Source organism: Sebastes umbrosus, chromosome 17 (assembly GCF_015220745.1).
Source record: "Sebastes umbrosus isolate fSebUmb1 chromosome 17, fSebUmb1.pri, whole genome shotgun sequence".
In the NCBI taxonomy this organism is placed as follows: domain Eukaryota; kingdom Metazoa; phylum Chordata; class Actinopteri; order Perciformes; family Sebastidae; genus Sebastes; species Sebastes umbrosus.
Genome location: NC_051285.1, coordinates 6,878,848 through 6,906,815, shown reverse-complemented (window position 1 = coordinate 6,906,815; position 27,968 = coordinate 6,878,848). Strand labels below are relative to the sequence as shown.

Sequence of the window (27,968 nt, the reverse complement as noted above, 5' to 3'; positions counted from 1 at the left end):
TATTTTCTGTTTTGTAGTAGCCTTATTGGTAAAGTATTAAAGGGAATATCTGAAATTTATGGTGTACACAGATAGTTGATAGATGAAGACAAAGAGGGATTAAATGTAAGAAAGAATGAGGCAGAAAGTCTTAGCTTTCCATTACACCACCGGTTATATAGTTAATCTACACTACATAGTGACACCTCCCTTTCTTTTTCTGCCTTTTCTCTCTTCCTTCTCTTTCTCACCTCTGTGTCTCATTCCGCCGCTCTTTTCCTTTTCCTTTAACTATATATTAGTAGTGTATGAGGCAAAAAGTATTTTTGTTCTCGTCTTTTCATTGAAAACATTCTCCTATGTTTTTGTTTCTTTATTTCTTGCTCTCAAATGCAATTTAAGACTGCATTCTCCTTCTGAAGCAGAGGCACCATTTCATCAAAACCCAAGGTATGTTGAAAAAATAGTATTTATACCAAACTACTGTATGTCCTTGAATTACAAGTATGTTGCTCTACAAATTCATGTGTTTGGGTAAGAGTTGTGTTTATAGGGACTGTAATTTGTAATGTTAAAACAAATCTTTGGTCTTTGTTGCGCTAATATACAGTACTGCAGTATATGACCATCTGCATTAGTTTAATTTCTTGGTAACGTGTTACTGTGGTAGTATAAATCATTAAATAACAAAACAACAGCAATACCACTACTTAGTAAAGAAGTTACTACTGAAGTTACAGTATAACATTTACTGCTGCTTATATAAATACTACCAGTATCATTACTACAGGCACTAACTACTATTAATTCTGCTTCAATTACCTATATTTGATGCTCTTCAGGATCTAACCATGGTGGAAACACAGCGAGTGAAAACTGTGGTATCTGCTCTCTGCAAAATCCCGCTCCCGTTTCTGCTCCTGTACCTCTTTGTGTGCTCTCTTGACATTTTAAGCTCTGCCTTCCAACTAGCTGGAGGTATGCAGTCTCGTCATCAACATCTCTCATCAACCTTTCAACATGGGAATATTCACAGTAACTCACATTGTCATTTAGATACTGAGGGCATTTGAGCCAAAGGGGCATTAAGTGCCATTTTGGACGAATATGAGTATTATATATCAAATGAAAGCTCTCAGTGAGATCTTTTCAGTGCCAAAAGTACACAACTGAAATGGTGACTCATATGTTGTAATTAAAGGAAAAAAAGTCTTAACGGTAAAAGTGAGGTTTTGGTCTGCGCCAAAAGGGCGTAAACTCACTTGCACCCTTTTTGACTCAACAAAGGTAGAGTACGCTAAAAACACTTGGGCTTGAGGCAAAAGGGGCATAAGTGCAAATTTTGATCAAACCTGAATCAGCTGCTGTTGCCATGTACTGAACACAATATTTGATCCCTTTGTGTTGTCACTAAAAAGACAATATTGCAACAGTTTAAGTTGAAAAATATTTGTTAAAATTTTTAAAAATGGCAAAAGAGTGAGACGCGCCTTTTTGGCACAAACGTTATAAGGGTGTATTTTTTTCAATTTTAATAAATATTTTTCAACTTAAACTGTAGCAATATTGTTTTTATAGTGATGCTGAATCTGATAACACAAAAAGATAAAATATTGTGTTCAGTACATGGTAACAGCAGCTGATTCAATTTTTATCAAAAACATTTTTGGCTTTACTGTCAAATCTGATATAACACATTTACGCCCCTTTGGCTTCAAGCCCTCGATATGTTATAAATCATAGCAACATAAGTAGTATTACAGACGTAAGATGTAATTTTGTGTTTTATTTATGGATGCTAAGCTTGATTTTAAATATCAAAGCTGTCCCCCTGTCTGTCTCTTTGTCTCTCCCTTCCAGGCAGGGTAGCAGGAGATATCTTCCAGGAAAATGCCATCCTGTCTAACCCAGTGGCAGGGCTGGTGGTGGGAATACTGGTGACAGTGTTAGTTCAGAGCTCCTCCACCTCTACCTCCATTATAGTCAGCCTCGTCTCTTCTGGTTGTGAGTTAAAGTTAACAATTCTACAACAATCTTACTACTATATTTAAAGCATGTAATGGCAGCACTTCAATTAATCAATCTAAATTTATACAATTTATGTCTTTCGGTACAGTGCTGGATGTTCAGTCAGCCATTCCTATCATCATGGGCTCCAACATCGGAACATCAGTCACCAATACCATTGTTGCTCTAATGCAGGCTGGGGAGAGAGAGGAGTTTGAAAGGTATAGCTGTGTATATGTGCTGTTTATATTTTTATAGGTATGTCTATCTAAAAATAACATCTGAAATTGTTTTCATTCAAGGGCATTTGCTGGAGCTACAGTCCACGACTGTTTTAATTGGCTGTCTGTCCTGGTGCTTCTGCCTCTGGAAGCTGCGAGTGGGATGTTGAGGCGACTGTCACAGGCCGTGGTCGACACACTACAGCTCAGTACTGGAAAAGAAGCTCCTCCTGAACTTCTTAAAGTCCTCACTGAGCCACTCACTAAAATGATTATCCAGGTACTGTGCTGGCGTATTTCCATAAGTACAGGAAATATTTTCTTTTACTACTCAAGACAGATACAGAGGCAAATTCAGTAAAACATGGGCTGTCAAGGTTAAAGCGATAAAAAGTTAATGCAAATTTTGTTTTTAACGCCACTAATTTCTTTAACGCATTAATGCAACCTGCGATTTGCAAGATCCTGGTATGATATGAAACTAACCCACGAGTCTCCCCTTTACAGACATGCCCACTTTGTGATAATCACATGCAGTTTGGGGCAAGTCGTAGCAAACATTACAGCCTCCACTTTAAATTGAAAAATTGAATTTGTAAACCCAACCAAGTAGAGGAAACTGAGAGAAAGAGGTCTCCTGCGAAATGGCACCTGTTAAATAGATACAATTATTAAATATATAGGAAGAAACGCCCAAATTTGATAAAAAGTTGGTAACCAAACAAAAAATAACTCCTTTACAGAGCCGGTAGGTAATATTACCATCCCTATATTTCTTGTGAAATCCCTCTGTAGGCAAGTGATATAAGCAATAAACTGTAATTCTAACCGATAATTCTCTCTGTGTAGCTGGATCGGTCAGTCATTACAGCCATCGCTACAGGAGACCAGAGTGTGAGGAACAAGAGTCTGGTGAAGCATTGGTGTCAAAGTACAACCGTGAAGGTACTGGTACTATGCAATGTTGCTGCCCGTTTCTTCTTTGTCTCACTTTTAGTTTGCTGAAAGACAAAACTTTATGAGACCAGGTTGGTTATGCACATCATGCCCATATATTGGATTTGCAAAACTAAAAGTGTACTAAAAATGTTACTGCTACATAAGTTACATTTTGAAAATGTCCCACCATGTCTTTGCCTCAGTCTGCGCTCTACCTGTTTATCATTGCTGACAGGACAATGAAACATCCTGGGGAACACACAACCTTTCAGAACATACACAGAAATGTATGCCATTTTCACGGTTTAAGTATTTGTGTTTTTATGTGTTTAAGCTTTATGTGATAGAATAACATCTCTCCTCTCTCATACATTTTCCCTTCCTATGTGTTTTAATCACTAACTTTAAGTTGTGCATCACTCAACAATCATTAAAATGCACTGCAAATGAAACACACTGATTACAAAGTTTGAAGTTTTGTCTCAGAGAGTAGCTTTCCTCCCTTTATATCTTGGTACTTAAATTTTGTTTCTCACTCAACCAAACTTATTTCCTCATGACATCACATGTCTGTCTCTCTGCCCAGGTAGGCATCTCTTTGTGGACTGCTCTTTGTCAGACTTGGCCATAGGTCTGATCCTTCTGGCTTGCTCCCTGTTGGTGCTGTGCAGCTGTCTGATACTGCTGGTTAAACTGCTCAACTCACTGCTGAAGGGCCAGGTGGCCAGTGTTATTAATAAAGTTGTTAATACAGGTAATACACGGTAGGAATATCACATTTAAACCCATAGCTTTTTCAGTTATCTGGAATTAAATCTCAACTTGAACAATGATAATGCACAGGAGCACACATTGCTCACTTTTTCAAGATTCCCTCTTCTGTCCCATCCTGTAGATTTCCCCTTCCCGTTTACCTGGCTGGCAGGTTATCTGGCTCTATTAGTGGGAGCAGGCATGACCTTTTTGGTTCAGAGCAGTTCCGTCTTCACCTCTGCCATCACTCCTCTCATAGGTAATACACACACAATTATAAGAAATATCATGTGTCAATTGATTTATATATATTTATAATAGGGGTTTCCTAAAAGTTTGAATGTATTGTACATGGAAATAAGCTGTTGGTAACAAGAAATTCTAGCAACTTCCTCCTCTTTTACTATCTACTACAACAATAAATAGATTACCATCTCAGTGTTTTCAAAGTCACATGCAGCACTCTCCTGCCAGCTTTGTACAACATTAACAGGACTGCAGCAGATAATGGTTAACCCTCCTGTTACCTTCAAATTTACTAACATCTTTTATCCTTGGGGTCAAGTTGACCCCGGCAATTCAAACCTCCAGAAAATGATTATAATTAAAATTGTTACCCAAGTTTATGTGTCAGGTACTTCATGTTTGTTTGTTGACTACCTAAATAGCCCTTAAAATAAAATCAATATCTTCACAGGAACCATATTTTGCCGCCCCCAAAGCGTGGGGAAATATCAAAGTTCTCGCGAGAATGATGTTTCCCCTCCCCCATGTCGTGTGAACTATCAATGATTCTTGCACTACTACAGTTATGGTTATGTTAGGTTAGGGCCCTAAAGCTTTTTGAAGATTATAAAGTTTCATGTTATAGTGACCTCAATATCATCCAAAACAAATGTGTTGTAAAATGTTGATATTTCTTATATGTTTTATACAGCTAAAACAGCCTGGGGTCAAATTGACCCCAAAGAACACCGATATGTACAGCATGTGTACAGGACATTGAAAACATATCATCATTTTAATTTTATGTTTACCCAGTTGTCCCCATTAAATTAGGAAAAGTCATTAAATATGAAGCAAAAAAAATGATGTCAATCATTTATTTAGAGACATTAAACATTGAATGGGGTCAAATTGACCCCAAAGATAATAGGAGGGTTAAGCATGTTCGTTAAAAATCCTCCATCGGTAGGAGATTAGCTCAGTTTCAGGCATATCTCATCAATTGTCATATCTCTACAATTAAAAAAAAGTTGTTGGGTAAAGTTTCCCAAATATTCTTATAAGTATCTTAACTAATTATATTGCACCATCAGCTATAAAACGCTCACAAAAAACAGACTGTGATCACTGCAAATTTTAAAATGTTTTATAACTCTCCTTAAAGTCTTGTGATAGGTCTTATTGGTTCCATTGTCTATGCTAAACCTGAAGCAAGACTCTGTAACAACCTCCATGAAAGCTAGGTTACTCAGTAACAGTCCTATTTTGACCTTTCAGTAGGGCTTATTACTGTTTAGCTTGTGTCTTGACCAATTGTTTTGTTTAACTTAAATTAACTTAACTTGAATTTACAACAATCTAGATTTCGTCAAATGCAGAACTAGAGCTACTGTAAAACTGTTGTAACTGTTGTTAATCATATTATGGACCCTCAGGGATTGGTGTGATCAGTATTGAAAGAGCCTACCCTTTAACCCTGGGTTCCAACCTTGGAACAACTACAACAGCTACACTGGCAGCCCTGGCTAGTCCTGGAGATAAGCTAGCTGCTGCTACACAGGTAGCTTATATACACACGCACACTTTGCTAAAACTGTCAAACACAATCGCTCTTTTTGTCGCTCTGTGATGCTTAATGAGTCCCCTCCATCTTTATCTATGTCTCTCTTTCTGTGTACAGTATGTATCATTTCCAGTTCATCTTAAAACACCCACACACATATCGATGTGTCACATTTGCAATGCATATCAAGAGCAATCACATAATTCATTTCAGCAAACATGCAGTACTTCCAAGCAACTTCCTTAAGTCGACCTATGAACAGCCTCATATACACTGGCAACCATCTACCAACCACACAGAATAACCATAGCAACTACCACAGACAAACTAGTAACCACCTAGCAACTAGTGTTGGGTACCCAAGTCGTGAAATTACATTGGTACTACAGAGTTTCGATTCATGTGAAACTGACAACTACTCCATAATGTACAAGTCGCACCTGCTTGAAACACCCCATTGACCACCTACAAAGCATTTGGTACAGCAGTCCTAGTCCAGACGTAGCAGTCAGGGCACTTAGAACACCATAGCAACCATACACCCATGCCCTGCCAAACACCCAAAATATCACAACCACAGCAACGACGTAGTGACATCTCGGTTGACACTAAGAAAGCATCTAGTGTCACAGATGCCACATTAAAAGCAAAGTGATCTCAGCAACCATCAAGCAATGCTCTACCAATCATTTAGCCACACTCCATTAAAGTCCAAGTAAGTTTTGTTCAATTGGCAAGCACACTAAATATTTAGTCTTTTTAAGATTTCCAATATAATTGAAACTATAGCTGAAATAACTAGTCAATTAGTCAATTAATTAGTCAACCGAAAGAAAATGTATCAGCAACTAAATTGATAATTAACGTTTCGATTGTTTCAGTCATTTTTCAATCAAAAAAGTTACAGCTTCTCAAAAGTGACTGCAGCATTTCTCCATTTTATATAATTGTAAATGAAATATCTTTGTGTTTTGGACTGTTGGTCAGACAAAACAAGACATTTAAAGATGTCACCATGGGCTATGGAAATTACAATGGCAGCATTTTACCTGTGTTTATTGGAATTTGTAATCAGCTCCCATATTTAAATGGACACACAGCTTGTGCAGATGCTTGCTTTCTATGGTTTATACTCTAAATTGTGAGAGTAAAAATTCCATGATATGCAGCATCCTGCTGCTTTTCTCTGCGACAATGGAAAATCCGATATTGTGTCCTCTGTCAAATAGGTTTGAACTCTTCTCAAATTTGTACTTGTCCTGTTTGACTCAATTTTCTGTAGTTTTCTCACTTTTATGCTGGCCTCTATTGTCAAGTTCTTGTTTAAATATGTGCGGTGTCCAAACTTGAAAGAGACTGAAACATCCACTGTAAGATTTTAACTGAAATCCACTCAATGAAACAGCTTTTCCTTTTTCTCTCCTTTATTTTTTAGGTTGAGTTGCAGGTTCATTTCACTTTGGAATTATTATCCATTCCATTTAGTGATTAGCCATTAGCCATTAGGCGTTAGGTGAAAAACCTTTCAAATAGAAAAAATACAGAAAAGAAAATATTCACATTATTACCAAATAAGTATAAATAAGAACAAAGAGAGACTATGCAAAATTCATTACTCCTTATTTAAGTTAATACACACACTCCCATTAAATGTCTCATGTCAAATACAAATAAGCCTTAGCATAAAGGTAATATATATATATATATATATATATATATATATATATATATATATATATATATATATATATATATATATATATATATATATATATACATATATATACACATATCCCCACACACACACATATACATATATATATATACACATATCCCCACACACACACATATACATATATATACATATGTGCATTATATTATTTTATTTAATTACTATTTTTAATTATTTAATTAAGCACAAAGTATCTTATATTTTATAATTACTTTTGAGTTCATATCAAATCACATAGCAATCCTAAACTACATTAGTTCTACACTATATTTTCAGGACCCTTTTCCCTGTGGCACTGAGGAGTGTTGCTTTTATAAACTCCGGGCGTAATTTGATTAATTACTTCCCTCCCTCTGCTTTACTCACTGAGCACTCAGTTTTGCTACTGGACTTATTAATTTACAAATTACTTTCTGATTTATTTATTTTCTATTTATATTATTTTCTTAATTTCTATTTATTAATTTATTAATTTCTATTTATTAATATTTATAAATCTTAATTTTCTGAAACTTCAGTTTGACTTGACATCTATTATCCTCACCTCCTCCTTTGTTTCAGGTTGCTTTGTGTCATTTATTCTTTAACCTCTTTGGTATCCTGCTGTGGTATCCCTTGCCAGCCACCCGCTTACCCATACGTATGGCCTGTGCCCTTGGCAACATCACTGCCAGGTACGATTAGCAAATAGGTTTTACTTTTAATAAATCTCCACAATTGATTAAATAGGATAAACTGACATAACTCACACGTGCACAGGTACCGCTGGTTTGCCGTTTTGTACCTCCTCCTCTGCTTCCTGCTGCTCCCATCCCTTGTGTTTGCCCTCTCCATGGCAGGGTGGAAGGTGATGACCGGGATTGGTGTCCCAGTCATTACGGTGATTATATCTGGTGCAACAGTAAACATGCTCCAGGCGTGCAGACCTGATTGTTTGCCACCTAGACTGCAGAACTGGGACTTTCTTCCTGTTTGTATGACCTCGCTGCAGCCCCTTGATGACCTCATCACCGGGGTGACCCTATGGTGCAGGCACGGAAGAGGTAAATATCTTAAGTGAGACTTTTGAATTAAATTAGTTAGCTGAATTATTTAAATGTATGATTTATAGAATTTCTATCTGCTACTATTGAGTTACAAACTCAAACACCTCACTTTCTTTTGTTTGCATTATGACATTATGATTTACCTCTTCCTGGTTGCTGTTCCTGAGAGACTGACCCTCCTCTTGGTGTTTTGTTCCTAGGTTGGAATTGCAAGGGAAATGATGGCCCAGAAACATCACTGGAGGGCGTTGCTGTCAACCCTGAGAGAACAATTGGAGAGAAATGGAAGCAGAGTGGGGAAGGACAAGAGATAATAGATAAGAGCTGGCGGAAACAAAGAGAACTGGACAAACCTGGATGTTGTGATCTACAATACAATGAGGAAAACAACCGAGACAACACAGCCCCCGACATGTCTTCAGAGAACAACATATTAAGCTTGGCTGCAGTGTTGTCCATAAATAAAGACACAAACTTAACCAATCAGGGCACTCAACTGAGCAGCACTCACTTATAGTGCTACTATCTTGTGTCATACAGTCTCCTTAACCACATAGGCTGCAATAACTTGCAAACACCAATCAAGCATCAGGAATGTTTTAAAAGACACCTTTTTGTAACTTCTGTTTTGTCAAATAAGCTACATGCACTAGTGTAGTGATCAACTGACAGAATCTTTCTTTATTCGTTCTTTTCCTGACCACAAGGTGGCAACAACATGCAACCAAAGGCTGCTGTGTGAGAAACCTTGTGGCTCTTGTTGTCCTGATTTGAATGTTTTATCTTTAGTGGAACAATTGAATGGTCCTCAATACATTGGGACAAATTGTGCAAACCATTGGCTTGAAAAAATCCTTCAAAGCCCACTAGACAAGCTGAAATATGAATTGTGGCCAAGATGCAAACAACACTAACTCTTGTAAACAGCTATAGCAAAAACACCCTAATGTTCAAACCATTACTTTGGTTAAAGTGGTTTAGCCAGCATTCAAAGTTGTAATGTTATGTGTGTGTGAATGGATTAAAATGTTTGAGTCATGGTGCCTTTAACAGTTATTATGTGTCAGGTATATGTTCTATGTTGAGAATTATGTGTTTTAAAGCTTCTTGTAAAAAATCATTTTATCAAAACATTTTGTTGAAAAATAATCCTTTTGAAAACCTTTCAATTATTGTGGGTATACATTTTTTTGTAATATTATGTATATTGTATTGCTTATTCACGGTGTATTTTTTAGAGGCATTTGAAAAGACAGGTTTTCTGCAGCCCTTTCTCGGTCTGTTTCCTTTATCATGTCAGACAACAATGACATCATGTCAACACATCACTTTGTTATCACTAGAATAAACAAATCGCCACATTTGCATTGCCAAGAAGTCAATTATTCCTTCAGCTTAATGGAGGTTTTCTGCATCCCTTTATGGTCAGCTTCCTTTATCATGTCAGACAACAATGACATCATGACAGCACATCACTTTGTTATCACTAGAATAGCCAACTCACCACATTTGCATTGCAAAGAAGTCTCTTATTCCTTCAGCTTCATGGAGGAAAGTGTCTGTCACACATTTGAGCATTGTGATGAAGGTAACAGTTTATAGTCTAAGTATATAGTGTTGTAAATTCTTTCATTGTCAAATGGCAGCCTCTGCCATGGACAGGATAACCTCATCAAATCATTCCCCTGCCTGCTGGCCAGTTACACACAGGTGGCCTCAATCCACTGAGGCCATTCATTCCCCTCCCCCTGATTGCCAAGTGCAGTCAGGTGTGTTTCTTCAAAGACTATATAAGGCCCACAGCAGACCCAGCAGAGCTCTCTGCTGCATCATCCAACCCTCAGGCCATGCGTCCCTGCGAATGTAAGCCTGTTATTTGACCTATGTTAATTTGTAACCCCCTTGTTTTCAAGCCAGTTATTGACCACAGCTTGTAATTGTTCATTTGTTATTTAGTATTTAATTTATATTACTAATTTGATTTATGTATTCTTTTGCACTGCAGAAACCATGGTTTGGATGCCAATAAACCCCCTTAAACTGATTTCGTCGTCCGCTCTCTTTGATTTGAGAATCTTAGGCGGTTGGCCCTGCCGGAACCCAAGAAAGTTTTATTATATAGTATATAAGTCTAATGCAGTGAGGGCCAAAGTGCAAATGTACGATGGAGTATTAGGGCCACATTGAGGGAAAACAAATCTGAGATTTCGAGAATAAAGTCATAATATTACGAGAAAAAAGTCGTAATATTACGAGAATAAAGCCATAAGTTTATGAGAAAGAAATCGTAATATTACCAGAATAAAGACATAACTTTACGAGAATAAAGTCATAAGTTTATGAGAAAAAAAGTTGTAATATTACGAGAATAAAGTCATAACTTAACAAGAAAAAAAGTCGTAATATTACGAGAAGTTTTACGCAATCTACATAAGCTAGTTACGTAATTTACGTAATTAACGCAAGTCAGTTACGTAATTTACGTAAATTGGTTACACAATTTACGGATGTAAGTTACGCAATTTGCTCAAGTAAGTTACACGATTTACCTAAGTAAGTTACGCAATTTACGTAAGCTATTTGCCTAAGTAACGGAAGTTAGTCACGTTAGTTATATCATGCATATAGACCTGGTAGCTGTGGAGCTATTCTTGATTTATTTTGGGTATGTCTGTCTAGGTGAACTATATATGTGCACGCATACTATAATCAAAGGTCAAAACAGTGCTAAATTTGGCTGAATTATAAAAACGCAGAAGTGGTAAAAACGAAGAGCCGTTTAGGAGCCGAAAGAGCCGGCTCTTTCTTGGTGAGCTGAGCCAAATGATCTGGATCATTAAAAAGAGCTGGATTTCCCATCACTAGCAGTTTTGCTTTGCCCTCCAAGTGGGCGTTCCCATATAGGGCAGTGACGTCACATGGAAACCATGGTCGGTATTTCTGCAAAATTATAGACAGACAAATATTTGTTAATCCTCTCCTGAAGTGCATGCAAAGGTCTGGTTTCATTTAAGATCACTTCACATCCAACACTCCTCTAAAAGTAATGAAAAGGAGTTACTCAATTGAAAACACACTGAACTGAAGATTTAAAAAAGAATTATGCAAAATTTCCTTCAACAGTAAACCTTAATGCAGCTTAACCTATAAACTGATGGCATGCACATGCAATGCACTCATTGCCTGTTTCGACACGATGGGTATGTCCTCCTGGTGATGGGCGGTGCCAGTATAAAAGCGACTCCTCGCCTCTTATGCTGCTGTTTCCTGCAGAGATCCTCCAGCTGTGAAAGCCTCCTTTCTCTATTATCCCTATTATCTCTACATTTGACTAACTAAGTGAACAGCTGACATGGCGGTAGAAGGTAAAGTCGCTGTAGTGACTGGAGCAGCGATGGGAATAGGAAGAGCAATGACTGAGATACTCCTGAAAAACGGTGCCACGGTAAAGTTTGTTTTGTGATACAGTGTGGTGCCAACATATGAGTGCAGAACATGCATAACCAGTAAATGATGAAGTGGCTGAGTAGATGTTCAGGTTATCTGTGTTTACAAAGGTGTATTTACTCATGTGCTACTGTACTTGAATTCACCTTCGAGGTATTTGCAAGCTGCTGTACTATTGGTACTGTTTCTACTTCATGCAACTAAGTTTTTAGAGGGAAATATTGTACTTTTTACTACTAGTAACTATTATGCATTGTTTCTATAGTCTTTAAGTGTTTTTATTTGAATAAAAAAAGTAAAACAATGCCAATATTGTAGGAATATTTCATAATCTAGCTCTGCGAAATGCCTTATTCTTTCTTGAAATAGGAAGTAACACAAGACCACAAGCCTCCAAAATGATCATAAAGTTTCTACAAAAACTGTTAACTTTCATGAAGGTGGATTCATTCCAGGACTGTTGTGTGACTGCATTAGTTTCAGCTATAGGTGTACCTAATAAACTGAGTGTCTGATGTATCTGATGGACCTTGACCTGTGCAGGTAGCCCTCCTTGATGTGAATGAAACTGCTGGAAAGAGTTTAATAGAAGACCTAAACAAACAATTTGGACGGGAGAGAACTTTGTTCCTGAACTGCAATGTTGAATCAGAGGAGCAAGTCAAAGGTGACACAACCACACACATGCACACTTGATAAACACAGCAAGGGAGTGGGGGAGGGATGAAGAGAGGGACAGCTGGAGTATCATTTATTGTAATAAACAAGAAACGCGTGATTCTAATCAATCCCAACAGGATTAAGCAGAGTGTTTTGTGTTTTTTTTTGTTCCAGTTATCAGATGTTTGTCAGATACAAGGAAGCTCACAAACTCTGCGACCTTTCGTCTTCAATTAAAACCTGATCATATGGTATTTAATCCCTGGTCAAGTAGAGTACCACACCCCAGATTAATTTGAGGTTAAACAATTACATATGTAATTAATATATAATTAGAAATAATTTCCTGAGACTTTAAATGGTAGGAAAAAACACCCTGATGTCTTGACATACTTATAAAGAAGTGAAGTTCAAGGTTTGTTGTTGAAGGTGGTAAAAATACAATTTAAAAGCATTCTTTTGATTTGACCATTGTACATTTTTTTGCAGAAATCACACAAACTTGCAAAAGTATGCAGAGAATATCAGTTCATTTATTGTACATTTATGGGGTGGATTGTATATTTCATGTTATACGTCAGCATAATGTTGCCAGATCACAAACTTTTTGTTGCTAATGCACATGACAAAAAACTTCAGCGTCAGTTATTCAGTCTTAAATAACTTGAATTGAATAAAACTGATATTAATTCATCACAAATCCTGGAGGGACTGGCTAACATACACTTACAAAGTTTACATTTCAAGCTAATAATCATAATTTCGTGCCGCTAACGGTTATTTTTCTTGATAAGATAATTTTCTCTGTTAATTATTTAGTCTATAAAATGTCTTGTTCTGTCCAACAAACAGTCTGAAACCCACAGATAATTCAGTTTACTCTCAGAATAAGGAAAAAAAAAGGGGAAATATTCACACTTGAGAAGCTGGTAACTGTGAATTTGTGGATTTTACAAAATGACTTATATGATTCATGGATTATCAAAATGATTGCTGATTCATTTTGTGGTTGTCTAGCTGACTAATCGTTGCGGGCAGCTCTGCAGTGAATAATGCCACACTAAAAGAAAGAAAAGGCCATATAAGGGGAAGTGCTCAAACTGTTTATTGAAATGAAACTGCTTCTTTTTCTGCTCTCAAGCTGCCTTTCAGACAACCGCAGAAACCTTTGGAGGAATAGACATCCTGTGCAACAATGCTGGCATCTTGGATGAGACCACGTGGGAGAAAACTGTCTCCATAAACCTTGTAAGAAGTAGAGAGAGTAACATCTGGCTGCCATTATTCCCATTACTGGTACCTGGTTGCATCACTCCCACAAGGGAAATGACACAGTTGGAGTGTGAGGAAATGATTTGGCAAACATAATATACCAATTGAGCTTCCCGTTTTTCATTTCACAACATTTACTTAAAAGAAACACCAAAGTATTCATGGACTGTAAAAAAAAAGAGATTTCTGCTTTCGACACCAAAATCAACAGTAAGTATTTTATATTTGTAGATGGGTGTTATCAGGGTAGCCTACCTGGCCATGGAGCACATGAGCAAGTTGAGTGGAGGTCGGGGCGGGGTCATCGTCAACACGGCATCCTTGGCAGGTAAAGCCCACGATGTACTGCATGCATATGATTTTTTTTTCAAACAAAAGAAAACAGCCTTCTTTGCGTTCCTGTGGAAAAAATTGTACGTGATCGTTTCTTTACTAAAGAAAGACATTTATGATGACATTATTTGGAAGGTTGTACAGGCAGTTCTAGTTCTGCTTTTATTAGTTTGTACTCTTGTTTGTGTAACAATAAAACCATCAACTCTTTTTATTGACACATGATCACAATACTTTATATTCAGTCTGTGCCATGTTTGTGTCTCTGTTATATATCTATATTGCAGGTACACAAATCCTCAGAATCTGCACAGAAAAGATGCACACAACAGAAAAATAACTTCTTTACTTACACATACTTCACATGTACATGGTGCAAACATTTATTCTTCTCTGGCGTTTAACTCACTATGAGATTTACCTTTCTATATTATTGTCCTTTGTCTTTTAAATGTGTCTATTGTGTTTTTAGTGTGTTGTTTTTATGGGTTTTTTTGCTATAATTTTATTGTAGAGAACTTTGTTCAACTGTTTTGGTTTTTAAATGTGCTTTATAAATACATTTGGATTGGAAAAAAATTTGGTAATTTGGTTTGCAAAGAATTCAACAGCCTGCAGCCTGTTGGTATATAGATAAGCAACATCCAATACAGCTAAGTGTAACACAAGTTTCGTAATTTTTATGGAATGCTAATGATTACTGTGTGGCCTAAGTCTCGGCACTATTGCATGAAAAGAAGAGACACCGTCGAAATTTGCCTGTGAGTCAGGAAGGAATATTAATATTGACTGATATAATCCACACCCTGCAGGTATTGGCCCTCTGCCAAGCTGTCCTGTCTATACAGCCACCAAGCACGGAGTCGTCGGCTTCACTCGAGCCATGGGGGTAAGGATGGAAGATAAAGATAACATCTGTGTACAAGAGGCCAATTACATTTTTTTTTCAAGTGCATGCACAGACCAGTTTGGTGCCCTAGGGAAGGTATTATCTGGTGCCGCTTGCATCGCAGCCAATTCCTGCACCAATCATTGTGTTCATACAGTACACTTACACAGAAACTGCATAGCTCTGTCTTTGAGATTAAGATATCACACTTACAGGAACAGTGTGTAACATTTAGGGGGATCTATTGGCAGAAATGGAATATGATATAAGTATGTTTTCTTCAGTGTATAATCACCTGAAAATAGGAATAGTTGTGTTTTCCCTGTAGTTTTTCTACACACTTGGCACACAGGAGAGGTTGCACGGCTAGATGCCACCAGATGTTACACACTATATCTTTAAAAGAAAAAGTGTATTCCTCAAAATGATGTTGTAGGTTATTCCCCAAACACCTGAATAGTCCTTCCAACTTTCCCTAATGAATTACAGGTGGGAGTAACTGGCGTCAACTCTAGCTATTTATTAAATTAGCAAATGTTGTCACCCAAGTAAGCTAACACTAGTTTGCTCCAACGGTGACTACTATGCAGCACACTTAAAAGAAAAAGTGTATTCCTCAAACGCGCCGGGGTGATGCTGTGGGCAACCCAGAAGATAGGGTCTATTTAATAGGCTACATAGTTTTGATGTTGTCTGCTTTTTTTTATATATTTAAAAATAATAGGATTCATAAAAAAGGCGCCCTTAGCATTCACCTCAACCACCTATGCCTATAGGGCACAGATAAAGTGTTGTACACATGTTGGCGTGAAAATCGCATACTTTATATACTTCAGGCCCTGACATGTTTTGGATTGCAAGCTAAATAACTTATGCCACTCCTTATAAGAAGCTGAGTCATTATGCACTACCTTCTGGCTGGGTTTGACATTTTAGTGTAATTAAATTTCTATAGTGAGACAGTTTTCTTTTTCTTTTAGTGCTTGTATTATATGGAGGACGGAACCTGCCAAAATAAAAAAAATAAATAAATGACTCAATAAATAAATAAATATGTCATTAAATGTAGCAAAATAATATAAAAAAATAAATGGAGCCATTAATTGATAAAATGTGACTTAAATTTATATTTCTGTTTTAATTTGCTTTTTTATTTATTTATCTTTGTATTAATTCCCTTATTTATTTACTACTTTATTTCTGTTTAATTGTCCATTTTATTTATTTATGTATTCATTTTTAAATTGATGTATTTATTTATTTCTGCATGTTTTTCCCTTTGCATTTTACCCCTTATTTATTTCCCCAGACTTATTTATTCTGTATTCTTTTCTTTATACATTCCTGCCACATTATGCAAATGAGGGGGCTTTAGAGAGAGAATTAATACAAAGATAAATAAATAAATAAAGAAGCAAATTTAAACAGAAATATCAACTTCTCACATTTTATCAATTAATTAGTGGTTACATTTATTTTTAATATTATTTTTGCTACATTTAATGACATTTATTTATTTATTGAGTAATTTATTTATTTAATCATTTATTTTTTATTTTGGCAGGTTCCGTCCTCCATAGTATTATACATTGTGCTGCTGAACATTTGAAGCATAATTGTGTATATGTACTGTATGTGTCTTTTACTAGGCTGCCTCTACCGCATCAGGTTACGGTATTCGGTTCAACGCCCTTTGCCCAGGTTTCGTCCAAACGGACCTCTTCTCTGCTATTCCATCCAAACTGGGGCGATTCTCCCACCTGGTTGATGTATCCCAACAATTAGTAGATAAGTTTGGGATATTAACGTGAGTCTTTGCTTGTGTCGTTTCGTTGAAGTTGGTACTAAGCCCTCACAAAAATCTACATTCTACGCTCCATTAATAAATCTTTTTAACTGTTTGCTCTGCAGCTGGTTCAGAATAATTCCATCATTTTTAGACCGCCTCTATGACATCATGTCATATGTGTTAAAGTACATTATCGTGACCATGTGTGGCATTGTGTGCATGCATATTCATTGAAGTCACTGTTTTATTCCAGTGCGTCTGAGATAGCAGAGTCCTTCCTGGAGCTGGTGACGGATGAGACGAAGAACGGAGAGGCCTACGTGGTGTTCCCTAAAGGAAAGCAATACGTGAATTTTCCTTCATTAATCCCGTAGATCTCTGACAAACCACAACATTTCTGGATGTTGTAAACAAAACTGCACCACTTCTCTGTGTTGATGTACAAACTAAAACTCAAGTGCCTTTTTGTACAGCAGACAAGGAGTTTCAGCTAAAATATTTTTATGAGTGATCAATGAACATGGGAGGTCTAGGCTTGTTTAATAATGAACTGTAATGATTGATTTTGCTAACTACGATACATGTGGACAAGTGTGTCCCTGCACATGTTAACCTTTAACAGACCACCAAAAGATTTCTGTGACGTGATTAAACTCCAGGATGTAATTTTATGTAATGACCACAAGGTGCCACTATTTCACTGGCAAATATGTCCATCATAATCATCCAAATTACCCCAAAAAATGTTTTCTCACTTAGCACTTCCTGCTCAATTTATTCCATAATCACACGTGATTCTGCACATAATATCACATAATTATAGTTTATACATAATAAATATATTCATACACAATGCTGTGGTTTGTTCAAATGTTTCTTTCTAAAGTGTGTAACAGTGAATGGGAAAAACAATGTGCTATACATATATTTATTTTTGCCTTTTAGGTTTTAAGTGCAGAGAACGGTGCCTAAACTAAAGATGCAAAATTATTTATTTAGAAAGGTTTGAGCTGCAGGATGAAGTCTGGAGCTGTGGTGGAAAATGTATTCAAATCATTTACTTCAGTAACAGACTAAAAAAATACTCTTAATAGTAAAAGTGAATTAAAAGTAAAAGTCCTGTATTCAAAATTGTACTTATGTAAAAGTATTGGCAACAAAATGCACTTAAAGTATCAAAACGTAACTCCTGATGGTGTTATATTCAGGGCTGTCAATCGATTAAAATATTCCATACTCTTATCAACATGGGAGTGGACAAATATGCTGCTTTATGCAAATATATGTGTATATTTATTTTTGGAAATCAGTTAACAACACAACACAATGATACATAATGTCCAGAAACCCTCACAGGTACTGCATTTAGCATAAAAAATATGCTCAAATCATAACATGGCAAACTGCAGCCAACAGGCTACAACATCTGTCAGTGTGTCAGTGTGCTGACTTGACTATGACTTGCTGCAAACTGCATGTGATCATCATAAAGTGGGCATGTCTGTAAAGGGGAGACTCGTGGGTACCCATAGAACCCATTTTCATTCACATATCTTGAGGTCAGAGGTCAAGGGACCCATTTGAAAATGGCCATGCCAATTTTTCCACGCCAACTTTTAGCGTATGTTTGGAGCGTTATTTAACCTCCTTCCTGACAAGCTAGTATAACATGGTTGATACCAATGGATTCTTTAGTTTTTTTTAGTTTTATATGATACCAGTATTGTCACTCTAGCTTTAAAACTGAGCCCGCTCCAACCTAAAGATCGCAAGTTGCGTTGATGCGTTAAAGAAATTAGTGGCGTTAAAATTAATTTATGTAATGCTACAAAGACACACAAAAAAACATACATAAGTGCCCACAAAATTATACACACACACACACAGTATGTTGGGTTATGTTGCATATAACTGAGGAGGTTAAAAACTGGAATCAGCTCGTAATATTTACGAGTTGTTGTCAAATAAATGTAGTGGAGTAAAAAGTACAATATTTCCCTCTAAAAACTTGAGTTTAAAGTGGCACGAAGTAGAAGTACAGTAGCTTGCAAGTACCTCAAAGGTGATTTAAGTACAGTATACTTGAGCAAATGTACCTTTGTAGTTATTTTGAACTCAGACAGGCTACATGAACATCTACTCTGCAACTGTTTGCATCATCTACCTGTTATGCACCTACGCTGGTACCAACAACATCACACAAACAAACTTTACCTTGGCACCGTTTTGCAGGAGTATCTCTGTTATTGCTTTTCCTATCCCCTTCGCTGCTCCAGTCACTACTGCGACTTTACCGTTTAATGCCATTTCAGATGTTTGATAAAAAGAGAGGAGGAGGTCAGCTATTACTGTCCCTGCTGGATAAACCAAATGGTGAATTGAGAGAAGTTAAGTGTGCCTTTATACAGACACAGGAACATGTACCAATCTGCATTAAGTTAAACAATAACCAGGTAGCATTAATTGTTCTTTTTTTTATAGCAGTAGCCTACTCACGGTTGTTTATTTTTATCTTATCACAACTCTTGGAGATCTAATGCTGCATTGCTATAAAGTTATGAAGGAGTGAATGATTGAAAGATTTTCTGTAATATATTCTGCTAATGCATAGCCTATGCATAATAGTGCAAATACAAGTACTCAACATTTTTGGCTTAACATACTTAAATACAGTAGCCTACTTGAGGAAATGTAGGCCTTCTTACTGCAGGTGAAACAAACAGATTTTTAGCACATGTACAACACTACTTCACATTCAGAAAAAGTGGCACATATGAGACTTTCACCTGTGAAACGTCACATATCGGAAGTACTAACAGTCCATTGATTGGTTCGAGAGGGTCACATGACTTCCTACGTCCCTCATCATTAGTATCAGAGGTCAAGGGACCCCTTTGAAAATGGTCATGCCAATTTTTCCTCGTCAAAATCGAGCGTATGTTTGGAGCGTTATTTAACCTCCTTTCTCGACAAGGTAGTATGACATGGTTGGTACCAATGGTCACAACACCTGAGCAGGCAAATCTTTGCATTTTGGAGTTGTTAGAGTAACTGCAAATGACTGAAAACAGAGACATGGTAAGTTTTAATATTTTTATTTGTTATCGGTTCAGATTGTTTCGGGCTATAAATTGCATTAACTATAAAAAACATGTTGCCAGATAATCATAAGTGATGATTCAACAGGTTATTTTTCAACATGAATATAATCAATATTCTATCTGTTCTTCAGGTTCTGGTCACTTGGACTGCCTCCAAGTGTGGAGTATGTTGCGATTAAAACTATTATAACTTGATGTTTTTTAAAAGCACATTAAAGCCCTGAGAAACAGGTCAGGGGGCTTGGTTCTGTATGATGGTGTTGTGGTCTGTAACTACAGGGAATGTCATGTAAGTCTTCCCGGTGCACCTCACCATGAGGGCCTCTCCATTCTTCGTCTCATCGGTCACCAGCTCGAGGAGGCCCTCGGCTACCTCAGACGTCCTGAAACAAAAGGTAGTTTAAAAGAAGAAGCATGTAAACAATAGCAACACGTCATCCCAACTCGTCTCATACTGACGCTTTGTCACGCCCCTTGGGGTCACTTTAGGTTTAGAACTTGCACACTAAAAACTTCACAATTTCATTAAGATCTTCAACTCACTTCAACACCCTTTTGTCTGCAAGTCCTGGCATTGTTCCAGCCAGGTGGGAAAATTGTCCCAAACAGTTCCTAATGTTGGTTAACAGGTCAGTTTGGACAGCAGCTGGGCAAAGGGCGTTGAACCGTATACCGTAGCCTGCGGCGGTAGAGGTAGCCTAGCAAAAGATACATACATACACACAATTGAGAACTTTCAATAATAATCGAATGGATTATTTTTATTAAAATTTGGCTTTAACTGCTCAGAGGCACAATGTGTAATACGAGCAATACAGCGTGAAGAAAGTCAAGCTGTTATTTTCTTTATCAATAAACTTTATCATAAGAAAACCTTCCATACCGCCATGGCTCGAGTGAAGCCGACCACTCCGTGCTTGGAGGCTGTATAGACAGGACAGGGTAGTAGCAGTGAACCGAGACCTGCAGGATGGGGGTTTTATCAGTCAATATATTTATTTGTTTTCATGCAGTAATTTCCCTATAAATATAATAATGCGTTGTGGGCCGTACCTGCCGTGGATGCAGTGTTGACGATGACCCCACCCTGACCTCCATTCAACTTGTTCATGTGCTCCAGAGCCAGGTACGCTACCCTGATAACAGCCACCTGCATCACAGAATGGATATGTGAGTGCACATGGGGTAATGTAAGGACTGAGGGAGTTCTGCCAGGTGAGAACATGTTAATCTATGAAGAGTTTTATTGTAGGTAATCAGACCTGGATGAGGACTATAAATTCTTACGAGGTTTATGGAGACAGTTTTCTCCCAGTCTCCCTCATCCAAGATGCCAGCATTGTTGCACAGGATGTCTATACCACCGAAGGTTTCTACAGTTTTCTGCAAGGCAGCTTGAAAGCACAAAAAAACACAGTTAGTTGTTAACTTTTAATTTCTTTAGCAGGCAAGTTGAACTTTAGCAGGCAAGTTTTAAGTCCACGGTTGGTATATGAATCTCCAAGTTTGTCTTTCAAGTGTGTGTATGTGTTACCTTTGATTTGCTCCTCTGACGCAATGTTGCAGTTGAAGAACAGGGTTCTCTGTTGTCCGTACTGTTTGTCGAGGGCTTCTTTCAAACTCTTCCCTGCAGTTTCATTCATATCCAGGAAGGCTACCTGCACAGGTGAAGGACCATCAGATATACAGTAACCTACACTCATGCATTTCAAGGCTGCATTTTTGGACTGCTTCCAGAGATGGAATAAATAAAACTGCAGCACTGAACAGTCTACATTTATTGACTTTTATGGCTGGATTTTACTTCAATGGACACAGAAAAACTCGAGCTACTATACTATTTAAAAAGTAGTGGATTAATCACTAGGCCTGGGTCACAAAAAGAAATGCAGATAAGTACTCTGTCTCTAACCCATATGATATGATGAAACTACGTAAAAAAAAGCTAGTCATTGTTAAATGTTATTGCAAAGACTCTGTCTTACCAACTCTTTTTTAGATATACCGGGTGCACATATATTACAAAACTGTTGGCTCTTTGCTTGTAATTTGCCTATAATGCTACAAAGACACACAAAAAAACATACATAAGTGCCCACAAAATTATACACACACACGCACACACACAGTATGTTGGGTTATGTTGAATATAACTGAGGTTAAAAACTGGAATCAGCTCGTAATAGTTACGAGTTGTTGTCAAATAAATGTAGTGGAGTAAAAAGTACAATATTTCCCTCTAAAAACTTGAGTTTAAAGTGGCACGAAGTAGAAGTACAGTAGCTTGCAAGTACCTCAAAGGTGATTTAAGTACAGTATACTTGAGCAAATGTACCTTTGTAGTTATTTTGGACACAGACAGGCTACATGAACATCTACTCTGCCACTGTTTGCATCATCTACCTGTTATGCACCTACGCTGGTACCAACAATATCACACAAACAAACTTTACCTTGGCACCGTTTTGCAGGAGTATCTCTGTTATTGCTTTTCCTATCCCCTTCGCTGCTCCAGTCACTACTGCGACTTTACCGTTTAATGCCATTTCAGATGTTTGATAAGAAGAGAGGAGGAGGTCAGCTATTATTGTCCCTGCTGGATAAACCAAATGGTGAATTGAGAGAAGTTAAGTGTGCCTTTATACAGACACAGGAACATGTACCAACCTGCATTAAGTTAAACAATAACCAGGTAACGTTAATTGTTCTTTTTATTATAGCAGTAGCCTACTCATGGTTGTTTATTTTTATCTTATCACAACTCTTGGACATCTAATGCTGCATCGTTATAAAGTTATGAAGGAGTGAATGATTGAAAGATTTTCTGTAATATATTCTGCTAATGCATAGCCTGTGCATAATAATGCAATACAAGTACTCAACATGTTTGGCTTAACATACTTAAATACAGTAGCCTACTTGAGGAAATGTGGGCCTTTTTACTGCAGGTGAAACAAACAGATTTTTAGCACATGTACAACACTACTTCACATTCAGAAAAAGTGGCACACATAAGACTTTCACCTGTGAAACGTCACATATCGGAAGTACTAACAGTCCATTGATTGGTTCGATGGGGTCACATGACTACCTACATCCCTCCTCGTTAGAATCAGAGGTCAAGGGACCCCTTTGAAAATGGCCATGCTAATTTTTCCTTGCCAAAATCGATCGTATGTTTGGAGCGTTATTTAACCTCCTTCCCGACAAGCTAGTATGACATGGTTGGTACCAATGGTCACAACACCTGAGCAGGCAAATCTTTGCATTTTGGAGTTGTTAGAGTAACTGCAAATGACTGAAAACAGAGCCATAGTAAGTTTTCATTTTTTTATTTGTTATCGGTTCAGATTGTTTCGGGCTATAAATTGCATAAATTGTAAAAAACATGTTGCCAGATAATCATAAGTGTTGATTCAACAGGTTATTTTTCAACATGAATATAATCAATATTCTATCTGTTCTTCAGGTTCTGGTCACTTGGACTGCCTCCAAGTGTGGAGTATGTTGCGATTAAAACTATTATAACTTGATGTTTTTTAAAAGCACATTAATGGTATATCTTTTTATACTCTGTATTACTTACCTGTGTCTTTTTACTAATAAGTGTACTACTTAACTTGTTTCTTTTTACTAATATGTGTACTACTTGTATCTTTTCAGTTGCACTGAACTAGCACAATAACGTTACTATCTATCTATCTATCTGTCTATCTATTGAATGCTTTATGAGTAATTCAGAATTTGGCTTTGTGACGTCATGATTAATGTCAATAAACCGTGCATGTGACGTCACATCATGACATCATGGCATTCTGTGCACATTGCGCATGTGCCATAGAATGTCTCCTGATTGCAGCAGCTGTGTAACATTGATGTGAGATGATGAAACCTCCTCCACCTCCTGCTCCCTCATCTCTCTCTGTCCGTCTCTGTCCTCGCCTCAGTCCTCAGTCCAAAAGCCAACAGAGATCGTGTTATTCCCCAAAATCACAACATGTTTTTATTTAACCTAATATTCTGCTTCGGTCCATATTTGTCGTCGTTCATATCATTTATGTATATAAAAAAATAATCAAATAAAGAGCAGATAGAGACCAAATGTAGGCTAAATAAATGCCAGATAAAGAACAGATAAACAGTCTATATAGTATAGAGTAATAATAGTCTTTATTATTACAGAAGTAAATATGATTTGCTGTGGTGACCCCAGTGACGGCCTGTTCAGCCTGCTGCTGTATGACTCCTCTACTCCTCCTCATCTTCCTCACACCACCATAATGAACCACTTCTGTCACCTTCCTCGTCTTTACATGCTGCCATACATCTTACATACATGTTACATACATTTCACTACAAATACACGTATTGCATTTGCAACCATTCTTACGTCCATCTCCTTTTATTACTTTATAGTAATATTTGATATAATGTGTGTGTGTGCATACATTTATTGGATGGTTCTTTGTAAATAAAGTCTTTTTTGTATTTCACTTTTTGATTTTCTCACAATTATGATACTCAGTTTTCTTTATTTCATTCTTATTCTTCATTTCACAGATTCAGTTCCCCTTCAAAATTATAATTTTTTTATTTTTCATAATATCTTTTCTGAATACCTCTCACTCACTATGAACCTTCACAGCTCACGTTAGGTGAGAGGTGCTACACCTCATATCACATGAGATGACGGTGCTACACCTCATATCACGAGGTGACGGTGCTACACCTCATATCCCATGATTGATGGTTTTATATGCAATTGCACCCACCATGCCGATGATAGCAAACCAAGCTACTTTCTGTAGAACTTTAGGTCTGGACCACCAGCTTTCGGTCTGATCCTCAGCAGATGGAGCCTTTGGGCTGTTCTCATGTGTCTGATCCTCAGGTGTATTGTTCAACAAGCTCTCATTGCTGTTGACTTCCTGAGCTTCCTGAAGATCGTGAATGACTGCCTGAAGAAATTCAATCTCCGTCAGAGATGACGGAGATTGAATTTCTGTACGTTTTTGCTCTGTCAGAGATTCAAGGTCGGTCAGGATAGCTGTCATCAGGCAACCTGTGTTCAGGAAATCTGTGTTCAGGAGATCTGTGTTCAGGAGATCTTCGTTCAGGAGATCTGTGTTCAGGAGATCTTTGTTCAGGAGATCTGTGCTCAGGAGATCTGTGTTCAGAATATCTGTGTTCAGAAGATCTGTGTTCAGGAGATCTGTGTTCAGGAGATCTGTGTTCAGTAGTTCTGTGTTCAGAAGATCTGTTGTCTGGATATCTCTCTTCTGGTGATCTCTCTTCAGGTGATCTCTCTTCAGGTGATCTCTCTTCAGCTGAGCTCTCTTCAGGTGATCTCTCTTAAGCTGAGCTCTCTTCAGCTTATCTCTCTTCAGCTGAGCTCTCTTCCTGTGATCTCTCTTCAGGTAAGCTCTCTTCAGGGAAGCTGTCATCCGTAGAGCTTTCCTCAGTAACTTCTTTGCCACAATGACGCTACGTGATGTTGCCATCTCTGTAATCTTCTGCTCCTCTGATGGGTTTTTTCAAATAGCTGGACAGACTGCTAGAGGGGAGGTATATAGTTATAGAAGAGGTATATATACTTTAGTTATAGAAGAGGTATATATGAGCTATAGGTAAGGTTTGTTTCTGAACCGATGGCTTTGATAGTCCTGTTAATAGTCCTGTATCTCAGTTGTTACCCTGCACTATATTCATTTTAACAGTTTCTTCATCTCCGGTTAGTTTTAAATCTGGTATATTTCTTTATACTCTGTATTACTTACTTGTGTCTTTTTACTAATATGTGTACTACTTACTTGTGCCTTTTTAGTTGCACTATGGAACTGTGATGAATTTCACTCTGGATCAATAATGTTACAATCTATCTATCTATCTATCTATCTGTCCTTCCATTTATTGATGGCTTTGAGTCATTCAGAATTTGGCTTTGTGACGTCAACATCATGACATCATGGCATTCTGTGCGCATGCCATTTTTACTAATGTGTATTACTTACTTGTGTCTTTTTACTTATATGTGTACTTGTGTCTTTTTACTAATACGTGTACTACTTACTTGTGTCTTTTTACTTATATGTGTACTTGTGTCTTTTTACTAATACGTGTACTACTTACTTGTGTCTTTTTACTAATATGTGTACTACTTGTGTCTTTTTACTAATATGTTTACTACTTACTTGTGTCTTTTTACTAATATGTGTACTACTTACTTGTGTCTTTTTACTAATATGTGTACTACTTGTGTCTTTTTACTAATATGTGTACTACTTACTTGTATCTTTTTACTAATATGTGTACTTGTGTCTTTTTACTAATACGTGTACTACTTACTTGTGTCTTTTTACTAATATGTTTACTACTTACTTGTGTCTTTTTACTAATATGTGTACTACTTACTTGTATCTTTTTACTTATATGTGTACTTGTGTCTTTTTACTAATACGTGTACTACTTACTTGTGTCTTTTTACTAATATGTGTACTACTTGTCTTTTTACTAATATGTTTACTACTTACTTGTGTCTTTTTACTAATATGTGTACTACTTACTTGTGTCATTTTACTAATATGTGTACTACTTACTTGTATCTTTTTACTTATATGTGTACTTGTGTCTTTTTACTAATACGTGTACTACTTACTTGTATCTTTTTACTTATATGTGTACTTGTGTCTTTTTACTAATACGTGTACTACTTACTTGTGTCTTTTTACTAATATGTGTACTACTTGTGTCTTTTTACTAATATGTGTACTACTTGTGTCTTTTTACTAATATGTTTACTACTTACTTGTGTCTTTTTACTAATACGTGTACTACTTACTTGTGTCTTTTTACTAATATGTGTACTACTTGTGTCTTTTTACTAATATGTGTACTACTTACTTGTGTCTTTTTACTAATATGTGTACTACTTACTTGTATCTTTTTACTTATATGTGTACTTGTGTCTTTTTACTAATACGTGTACTACTTACTTGTGTCTTTTTACTAATATGTGTACTACTTGTGTCTTTTTACTAATATGTGTACTACTTGTGTCTTTTTACTAATATGTTTACTACTTACTTGTGTCTTTTTACTAATACGTGTACTACTTACTTGTGTCTTTTTACTAATATGTGTACTACTTGTGTCTTTTTACTAATATGTGTACTACTTACTTGTGTCTTTTTACTAATATGTGTACTACTTACTTGTATCTTTTTACTTATATGTGTACTTGTGTCTTTTTACTAATACGTGTACTACTTACTTGTGTCTTTTTACTAATATGTGTACTACTTGTGTCTTTTTACTAATATGTGTACTACTTGTGTCTTTTTACTAATATGTTTACTACTTACTTGTGTCTTTTTACTAATACGTGTACTACTTACTTGTGTCTTTTTACTAATATGTGTACTACTTGTGTCTTTTTACTAATATGTGTACTACTTGTCTTTTTACTAATACGTGTACTACTTACTTGTGTCTTTTTACTAATATGTGTACTACTTACTTGTGTCTTTTTACTAATATGTGTACTACTTGTGACATCATGACATCATGGCATTCTGTGCACATTGCGCATGCGCCGTAGAATGTCTCCTGATTGCAGCAGCTGTGAAACATTGATGTGCGATGATGAAACCTCCACCTCCTCCTTCCTCCATCCTCTCTCTCTCTGTCCTCACCTCAGTCCGCATCAATTCCAGCATCCAGCCGCACTATGATGGAAAACGATGCCATCCCTCCTTCGATAGCTCAGTTGGTAGAGCGGAGGACTGTAGGTTGATAAAATCAGAGATCCTTAGGTCGCTGGTTCAACTCCGGCTCGAAGGATGTACTTTTCGTTGCTGCCAAATGTGTGTCCTTTTTCTTTTCAACTCTTGGTAAAATGTTTTATTTACTTTTAATGTAAAGTTATTTTGCACTAACCATATAATGGTTGTCCGTGTTTGCAATTAGGTACATTCCTGGAACGTAATTTGCAATGTGCAATACTCTTGGCACA

The 27,968-nt window shown here is 36.9% G+C and overlaps 4 protein-coding genes, 1 long non-coding RNA gene and 1 other non-coding gene across 6 annotated transcripts; 4 read left to right on the top strand and 2 right to left on the bottom strand.

The window, feature by feature from the left end:
- Positions 1–830: 830 nt before the first annotated feature.
- LOC119475988 (sodium-dependent phosphate transport protein 2A-like) lies at positions 831–8,983 on the top strand. Its single transcript, XM_037749149.1, has 12 exons — positions 831–957; positions 1,840–1,983; positions 2,096–2,207; positions 2,289–2,487; positions 3,057–3,152; positions 3,382–3,433; positions 3,733–3,900; positions 4,042–4,158; positions 5,561–5,685; positions 7,982–8,094; positions 8,180–8,463; positions 8,667–8,983. The coding sequence occupies exons 1-12, from the start codon at positions 831–833 to the stop codon at positions 8,981–8,983; spliced, it is 1,854 nt and encodes a 617-aa protein (XP_037605077.1).
- A 1,118-nt stretch (positions 8,984–10,101) lies between these two features.
- LOC119476074 lies at positions 10,102–10,510 on the top strand. Its single transcript, XR_005203937.1, has 2 exons — positions 10,102–10,329; positions 10,472–10,510. It is a non-coding gene; the product is annotated as an uncharacterized LOC119476074 (long non-coding RNA).
- A 1,198-nt stretch (positions 10,511–11,708) lies between these two features.
- LOC119476351 (15-hydroxyprostaglandin dehydrogenase [NAD(+)]-like) lies at positions 11,709–17,709 on the top strand. Its single transcript, XM_037749785.1, has 7 exons — positions 11,709–11,911; positions 12,457–12,580; positions 13,715–13,821; positions 14,077–14,173; positions 14,991–15,067; positions 16,717–16,874; positions 17,110–17,709. Exons 1-7 carry the CDS (start codon positions 11,819–11,821, stop codon positions 17,228–17,230), a joined length of 777 nt encoding a protein of 258 aa, XP_037605713.1. The 5' UTR covers positions 11,709–11,818; the 3' UTR covers positions 17,231–17,709.
- A 2,480-nt stretch (positions 17,710–20,189) lies between these two features.
- Positions 20,190–22,503, bottom strand: LOC119475987 (15-hydroxyprostaglandin dehydrogenase [NAD(+)]-like). Its single transcript, XM_037749147.1, has 7 exons — positions 22,411–22,503; positions 21,492–21,615; positions 21,245–21,351; positions 21,011–21,107; positions 20,841–20,920; positions 20,501–20,655; positions 20,190–20,340 (listed from the first exon to the last, which is right to left on the bottom strand). The coding sequence occupies exons 1-7, from the start codon at positions 22,501–22,503 to the stop codon at positions 20,190–20,192; spliced, it is 807 nt and encodes a 268-aa protein (XP_037605075.1).
- Positions 22,504–24,687: 2,184 nt separating this feature from the next.
- Positions 24,688–26,019, bottom strand: LOC119475986. The gene is made up of 3 exons (XM_037749146.1): positions 25,768–26,019; positions 25,155–25,511; positions 24,688–25,124 (listed from the first exon to the last, which is right to left on the bottom strand). The coding sequence occupies exons 2-3, from the start codon at positions 25,456–25,458 to the stop codon at positions 24,688–24,690; spliced, it is 741 nt and encodes a 246-aa protein (XP_037605074.1). The 5' UTR covers positions 25,459–25,511; positions 25,768–26,019.
- Positions 26,020–27,707: 1,688 nt separating this feature from the next.
- On the top strand, positions 27,708–27,796 carry trnay-gua. The gene is given in 2 exon segments: positions 27,708–27,744; positions 27,761–27,796. It is a non-coding gene; the product is annotated as a tRNA-Tyr (tRNA).
- Positions 27,797–27,968: the final 172 nt, after the last annotated feature.

Excerpts from the sequence above, each read along its gene's own strand:
- LOC119476351 (XM_037749785.1), top strand. The coding sequence starts at position 11,819 with ATGGCGGTAGAAGGTAAAGTCGCTGTAGTGACTGGAGCAGCGATGGGA. Across the intron at positions 12,581-13,714 it reads ATCAGAGGAGCAAGTCAAAG|CTGCCTTTCAGACAACCGCA; the intron begins GTGACACAACCA and ends TCTGCTCTCAAG. Across the intron at positions 16,875-17,109 it reads GATAAGTTTGGGATATTAAC|TGCGTCTGAGATAGCAGAGT; the intron begins GTGAGTCTTTGC and ends GTTTTATTCCAG.
- LOC119475988 (XM_037749149.1), top strand. The coding sequence starts at position 831 with ATGGTGGAAACACAGCGAGTGAAAACTGTGGTATCTGCTCTCTGCAAA. Across the intron at positions 1,984-2,095 it reads CAGCCTCGTCTCTTCTGGTT|TGCTGGATGTTCAGTCAGCC; the intron begins GTGAGTTAAAGT and ends CTTTCGGTACAG. Across the intron at positions 4,159-5,560 it reads TGCCATCACTCCTCTCATAG|GGATTGGTGTGATCAGTATT; the intron begins GTAATACACACA and ends ATGGACCCTCAG.
- LOC119475986 (XM_037749146.1), bottom strand. The coding sequence starts at position 25,458 with ATGGCAACATCACGTAGCGTCATTGTGGCAAAGAAGTTACTGAGGAAA. Across the intron at positions 25,125-25,154 it reads CACAGATCTCCTGAACACAG|ATCTCCTGAGCACAGATCTC; the intron begins ATCTTCTGAACA and ends TTCTGAACACAG.
- LOC119475987 (XM_037749147.1), bottom strand. The coding sequence starts at position 22,503 with ATGGCATTAAACGGTAAAGTCGCAGTAGTGACTGGAGCAGCGAAGGGG. Across the intron at positions 21,616-22,410 it reads TCCTGCAAAACGGTGCCAAG|GTAGCCTTCCTGGATATGAA; the intron begins GTAAAGTTTGTT and ends TCACCTGTGCAG. Across the intron at positions 20,341-20,500 it reads GCAGACAAAAGGGTGTTGAA|GACGTCTGAGGTAGCCGAGG; the intron begins GTGAGTTGAAGA and ends CTTTTGTTTCAG.